This window comes from the organism of the source record quoted next, unplaced genomic scaffold (genome assembly GCF_019419815.1).
Source record: "Pyrus x bretschneideri cultivar Hongxiangsu unplaced genomic scaffold, Pyrus_bretschneideri_v1 Contig2, whole genome shotgun sequence".
Lineage (NCBI taxonomy): Eukaryota > Viridiplantae > Streptophyta > Magnoliopsida > Rosales > Rosaceae > Pyrus > Pyrus x bretschneideri.
Window position 1 is genome coordinate 5,050,379 of NW_025999501.1, and position 7,196 is coordinate 5,057,574.

The 7,196-nt window shown below is 38.3% G+C and overlaps 1 protein-coding gene across 1 annotated transcript; it reads right to left on the bottom strand.

The window, feature by feature from the left end:
• Positions 1–1,553: 1,553 nt before the first annotated feature.
• Positions 1,554–3,037, bottom strand: LOC103963233 (AT-hook motif nuclear-localized protein 17-like). Its single transcript, XM_009376024.3, has one exon. The coding sequence runs from the start codon at positions 2,711–2,713 to the stop codon at positions 1,745–1,747; it is 969 nt and encodes a 322-aa protein (XP_009374299.3). The 5' UTR covers positions 2,714–3,037; the 3' UTR covers positions 1,554–1,744.
• Between the last annotated feature and the right edge of the window lie 4,159 nt (positions 3,038–7,196).

Here is a 7,196-nt window from a genome sequence, read left to right on the forward strand (position 1 = left end):
ACATATCTAATCATGAATCGGTGATCATCTAATCGTGAATCAGTGATTGTACTCAGTACCAGTTATATTGTAGCCAAGTTCTAAATTTCTATGGCACGATAAATTATACTACTGTAACGTCGTGTGCCAGATACAACTTAGATAAACAAAACTTATCCATATATCGTTTTATCATTGACATAAAACATCGTATTAGTATGTATCATTTCTATCCAGATAGAAGAGGAAGCCCTAACTACTCATAAGCACACATAAAATTGATCTTTCTTCCCATGGTGGAATTTACTCTCGACATGCATGTTCTTCTGCTATCGTCAGAGACCATTTAAGTACCTAGTGGACAGAAGAATGAAAGCAATCTCTCTATCTAGATATGAGTGTATGAAAAGGATCCGACTGGACTGGCAAAGAAAATTCAGAAGCTAAGAAAACTCAAATAAAAAGAAATCACGCATTATCTTTGAGCCAGTGGTGCTTCTGCAGAAAGCCAGAGCAGAAAACAGCTAAGGCATCAGAATCAAATAGTACTACTACCCATTCGAAACCCCTCCTTCCCATTAAGCCATTGCTCCAAACTTCAAAGCAATCCTAAAATCCACAACCCACCACACCTCTCTTTCCAAAACCCCATCAAAAGCCAAAAAAGAAAAGCACTTTTGAATTTTGATTTCGACTTTTGACACCGCCCAAGGGGCAAGAGCCAGGCCAGACCCCATTAAAGACACCCCACAGGCTCACAGTCACAGCACCGCAGCAGCTGAAAAACTCAGGACTCAGCCTCTGAGAGTCACACAGACCGTGTTATCTTTTCACGGTAACATATCATAACTGACCACATTATTAAATACCTTACTGGAAACCTAATGCATTCAAGCTCCGTAATTGTTATTAGCATTCTAAAATAGTTAGATTTCTCAGTTTCAAACTGCAAAAGAAGTGTGACTACTCGAGTGTCACTAACCCATTCCTATCAAATACTCTATCTTATTAACCACTTAATATTTGATAAAAATAAATAACAAAAGAAACAGCTTCCAAAGTCTAAATTCACATAAAAATACTGCATGGTTTAATATCCCCCCTTCAAATATATTAATCTTACACTTGCGATAATCATCTAAATATAAACTAAAACAGCATAGAATAACAATGGTAATTAGCACTCTAAATCATAAATAACTGATATTAGAACTCTAACATAGTCATGCTTCACGTTTCTGGTTTCAGTTTTTCATTTTCGAATGGGGAGAGAAGCATGATGAATGACTACCATGAGAGAATGTCAATATCCTCTCTAAAAAGTTCACGGTACTGTTTATTTTAACAAAAAATCACATTTTTACAATAAAAAATCAATCTTGATAGTATTCACTTTATCTTTTATTTTGTCCATGTCATTAAAACTCAAAATTTTCAAATCATCTTCATAAGTTTTCTTTTATTATTATTATTATTAAGTGGCAAAATAAGTAATGAATTAATAAGAAAAACAGCTTCTAAATTCTAACCTCACTTAAAAATCCTGCATCAAAACAAATAACCAAATTCGCATAGAACAGCAATGGGAATTCACATAGAAATTAGACAAGAACTTCAATATTTTTAAGTACCCAAACTCAGATAATAATAAAACCAACTTCTAGTTTCTAATCAACACTAACTACTCTGAGTACTCACTGAAAATAAAATAAAAAACAAAACAAAAAAGGAGAAGAAAAAAGAGACAGAAAATTAATCAACATTTTCAGTAAGGCGGAGGTGGTGGTTGCCTTGCAGTTGGAGCCCATATTATATCAGTAGGCATGTGACTGCTGTACATGGGCATCCCACACGACTGTGAAGGCTGCGGCGCGTGTCCTCCACTCTCTGCACCCCCGGACAGCTGCGGCGAATGGACCTCACCCGAGCCCGAGTTCCTGACCACCTCATCTTCCACGGGGAGGCGATGATAAGAAGGATTGTTAAACGACGCGGCGACTAGGTAAACCGTTCCGGCGGCGGTAAGGGCCCCGGCCACGAGGCCTCCAACGATCTGACCCTGCGGGCCCGCCAGAGAGATGGTGAAGCCGCTGGGGATGGATATGGGGCAAGACGGCGACGAGCGGGGGAGGAAAGTAGCGGAGATGGAGAGGATGTCGAAACGGCCGTGAAAAATGACGGTGGCGCCTGGCGTGGTTGACGGCTGGCGAAGGGTGACATTAGCCACGGTTCCGGAGCCTGTGAGAACGCAGAGCCCGATGTTTTTGCGAGAACAGAAGTGAGAAACAGCTTCGACGACATCGTTTCCGGAGGGGACTTCGAGAATGTAGGGGCTCATTGGAGGCTCGGAGTCGCGGGTTATTATGACGGGGGGCTTGGGTTTGTTTTTGGAGCCAGGTGGGCGGCCTCGGGGCCGTCGGATGACTTCAATGGTGGCTCCGTCGGCAGAAGGATTGTTATTGTTGATGGGGTCGGCGGAGGAGGTGGGGTGGGGGTTGTGGGGAGATGGGTTGGTGTTGGTGACGGTGGCGGTGCCGCTGCTGGTTCGGCTGGTGTCTTCTTCTTCAGAGGTTTGGCATTCACGGTGGGGGATGACTTGGAAAGGGTTGGAAAATTGGTGGGGGTGGTGGTGTAAGTGGGGGTGTTGGGGCTGGGGGTGGTGGAGGTTTTGGTGGTGAAGCTTGGAGAAGATGTTTTGGGACTCACTCTTGCTGTCAACATATTCACCTTTCATCTTTGTTGATCCTTTCTCTCCTTCTCTTTTGTTTTTGCCTTTTTTTTTAATTTTATATTATATATATATATATATATTCTATCTCTCTGTCTAGCTCCTGAACTGAAACAAGGTAAATGATTGGTGGGTTTTGGGGAGATATGAATAAAATAAAGAGTAAGGAGAGGGAGGATTTTGGGGGTTATGAAGTTGATGGGGGAGGAGGAAGTGGAAGAGAGAAGGGGAGAGGTGGGTGTTTGGATTTGTTTATAAAATTTTTGGGATGTGGATGAAATGTTATGATATGATATGGCTATGTATGCAGTGCAGACTGGGGAGAGGGAGGAAGAGAAGGGGGAGGTGGGTGAGCTTGGAAGCCAAGTTAAAGATTAATGGCGCCGCTGGTTGGGAGAGCTAAACTAGGGTCCGCACATCACACATGAGAGAGAGAGAGAGCAGTCATTGAGGAAAATGAGAAAAGAATGGGGGTATTGGTTGGCTCAAGCTGCTTGGCACCGCCTTACTATTCCTTCGTTCAAAGTTTGAAAGAGAGAGAGAGAGATAGAGAGAGAGAGGGTTTGAGTTTGAGGGCGTGCCATCCCGTCCTGACCGAGTGGATTGAAAGTGACTGTCGTTGATGGTTATAGTTTTGGGCAATGGGGGATGCCTTTTTTACTTTGTTTTTTCTCTCTAGTTACAATTAGCATTAGAGCATCTCGCAATTGAGTTGACAAATCAAATTTTGATGGGCCACGTTGGTGAAAACTAAACGGCAGTGTTACTTGGGTCACCTCCAACCGAGCGATCATAGGATTTAAGACCAAAATATTACTTTTTTTTTACATAAAATTTAGGATCTTTGTTTGCTACTTTCAAATTTTGTAATTTTCAATATTTGGTATATAAATTTTTTTTTGTCCAAGAATCATAAAGTGTTAATTTTAAGACAGTTTCATACTTCCATTAGTCTGATTGTTAAGTATTCCGTTAATTGATGACATGATACCTACGTGGACAATAACTAGACGTCACATGATAAGATCCCAAGTGGATGTTAAAAATTAAAAGTTAAACATTAAAAAATTAAAAAAAATTACCAAAAATAAAAAGATGTCTTCTTCTTCTCCTCTGCACCAACCGCACATCCATCCGTTCCTTCCAGTCTCCCTTCTCCCTCTGCACCCACCGCACATCCCCTCTCCCCAACCTTCCTTCATCACCAAAATTAGTCTCCCCCAACCCGTATCCTCCTTTCCTTCTTCCCTCAGATCCAACCGTGACAAGTCCATGTGCGACCCCGAGAGGTCCAACCTTCCTTCTTCCCTCTGTAAAAGACGTCCCCGAGAGCTCCAGCCTCGATGAGTCAAAATCAAAACAAATCAAAATCCATTCCTATCCATACGTCCCCTTTCATTTCCCCATCTCCATCCGAATACTTCTCCTTCTCTCGTTCCCTTTCCCTGTCGTTGTGGATCCCTTATTCTTCCACTTTCTCCCATTTCCCAAAACTCCCCCATTTTCTTCTCCACAGATTTGATTAACTTTTTTCTTTTGTTTTGCTTGACATTTGATTACAGGCTAATCAAATTGATCAAGGGTTAATTAAAATTGATTACTGGGTGGAACGGAACGGACTTGATGGAGAAAAATGCAGCGGAGCCTGAAAAGTCCGTCCGTCAGTTTTCCAGGTCTGTTTGGATTCTCTATTTTTTGCTTCTGGGTTTTTGTTTGGATGGTCTAAAAAATTAGGTAGTGGGATTGAAAAAGGGGTTTTTTTTTTCAGTTTTCGTGATTAGGTTTTCGCAAGTTCAGAACTTTGTTGCATTTTGTTTTGGAAGTTAGACTTTTGTGTTGGTTTTCATTTGATTGGGACTGTTGCTTTAAGATGCAATGGAAACAAGTAATAGAATGGTCTCGCATTGTTTACGTTTTGTTTTGGATTTGAGGGAAGAAAAAAATGGAGGGTGCGGGTTGTAGAGGGAAGAATGAAGGTTGGGGGAGACTGGTTTTGGTGGTTGGAGAGACTGGTTTTGGGTGAGAGGGTGTGGGTTGCAGAGGGAAGAAGGAAGGGAGGGGTTTTAGGGAGGTAGAAGATGGGGTGGGGTAGGGATTTATTTATTTATTTATGTTTTTTTAAATTTTTTAATATTGAAGTGGATCCATATTGACACGTGACGTTTAGTTATTGTTCACGTGGACGCTATGTTATCACTCAACAGAAATTTTAACGAAAAACTTAACGGATGTATGAATCTGTCCCAAAATTAAGACTTGAGGTATGATTCTGAATGAAAAAAATTTTATGTACCAAATGTTGAAAACTACTAAACCTCGGGTTAGTAAACAGAGATTAACCCTAAAATTTATCTCTAATAGAGGTTTAAGCAAAAAAATCTAGGGACTTATCAGGCCAAAATCCAGCCATACGCCCGGTAGGTTGACCATCTTTAGCTAGTCAGCCAGCTCTTTCGGTTAAGCGTAACTGTATTTTATTTTAAGATGAAATTAAAAAACAATATTTAAATTCTAATTTTTTTCCCTATAAATACTGAAGACATTTCTATACCATTTTTCACATATTTTTTCATCACTTCATATTATCTTACCTCATTTTATTTCAAATTTTCAAATTCTATTCATTTCAAACACTTTTTCATACACTCCTCTCTTATCTCTCCTAATAATCATTCCTTTAATTTTTTTCAATAATTTTCACATGGCCACATCTTCAAGTGGCATTCAAAATATGTCCCAAAGCTTATTCATTTAACGATAAGTGACACTCAAAATATGTTCGAAAAATTTATTTTAATATGATAGTTTAATTTAATTAACCAATAAAATTAAAGAACAAACTTAAATAGTTTATTTCAATTAACCAATAAAATTAAAGAACAAACTTAAAATAATAAATTATTGACTAGGCTAAAAATTAACATTCTTCGGTTGGAGATGGTATATAAATATGGTGTAATACTATTCATTAAAAAATAATTTCTTACAAGGCTATAAATATGAATGAGAGCTAAACATAATCCATTCGGTTGGAGATGGTCCAAATGAGACTCCATATCTTCTATTTTTTTCTTTAATACTAAATCATCTTATGTGAAGGATGATGACAAAACTAAAAAGTAAAAGTAGACATTACAGATTGAAGAAAATAATAAAATAGAATTTTGCTTACTTGTTTTGCCTAATAATTTGGAATCACAAATTTTTTTCACGAGACAATTGAGTAGGCAACATGGCACGTTAGCCTTCATTGTGCAATTTTGCCAACTTCCTACTATGTTGTTTTTCTCTCACTGAGTAATTTATAAAAGAACTAGTTTAGCTTGTCATGCGTTACCCTTTTGTTTTGATCATCAGATTAATTAAACGAAAACAACAAACATAATTAAACAAAGTTTGTATATCATTTCTTCAAAAAAAATTACAAAAAAAAAAAATGAAAGATAGACATAATTTATCGAGCCAAAAGAGACATGAACGTTATAGACATAATGCATGGTTGTGTACAATTGGTTTTTTTTTTTTTAGAGTTATTAATCGAGAGAGATTAACACGTGTGACATGAAGTCATCGCCAACAACGTAGGGGCTATTGAGGGCAGAGGGCTGTGATTCCTCTCTTTAAAAGATTATTTTCATGTATAATCTCGACTATATCTTTTCCATCTACAGTTGTACAGGGTTATACAATAATAGTTGTTGTATTTAGAGAAAGAAGAAAGAGATAAGAAGCCTAACGCAACCTCTACAAAAGTTACATAAAAAGTCGGCCAGAAGGCTACTTACAGCAAACCCTGGCTATTAAAATATAAGCCTTGCTAACTAAGAAATACCCCTTGATTGGAGATGAACTTTGCACATTTACGGGATAAAAGTGGCATATAGCATTTGGTTGGAGATGGCTTGACACATAGCATGTAGAGATCGTCGTGTGAAATAGATACACAAATAGTAATCATATAAAATGACACATGGCATTGTAGAAATAGTAATTAGCAAGGAAAAATAATCCGCGATAGTAAGATAACATCTTGGTGAGGCCGATCAAACAAGTGGCCTATTTGATTAATTTTGCAAGACAATGAGACTCCATCGTGTTAGAAAATTGCCCTAAAAACTCAAAGAAATAAGGATGGTTGATCGACATAGATTGAAAGAAAGGAAGTCATATGCGTAGAGATGAACTTGTAAATCTAAAACGTTGTGGAGTCTCAAGTCACTTACTTTGACTCCACGATTTCTTTACCCTAAAGCACAACAAGATTGAATGTAAGAAAGAGATGACACGAGACTAAATAGATAGTTTGGTGGTTCAATTTTCATGTGCTAAATTGAAGCTTCAAAGGGATGGCATGCTTTTAAGCCTTGATTAAGGGGGGGGTTCAAAGTTCCTTATCATTTTGCTTGGATATCAATCCACAATTGTGTATACATTATTGGGTTTGGAACTTTTGATTTGTCACTTTCCCCAAATCAGAAAAGATTGGTCT

Coding starts and splice junctions, on each gene's coding strand:
- LOC103963233 (XM_009376024.3), bottom strand. CDS start 2,713: ATGAAAGGTGAATATGTTGACAGCAAGAGTGAGTCCCAAAACATCTTC.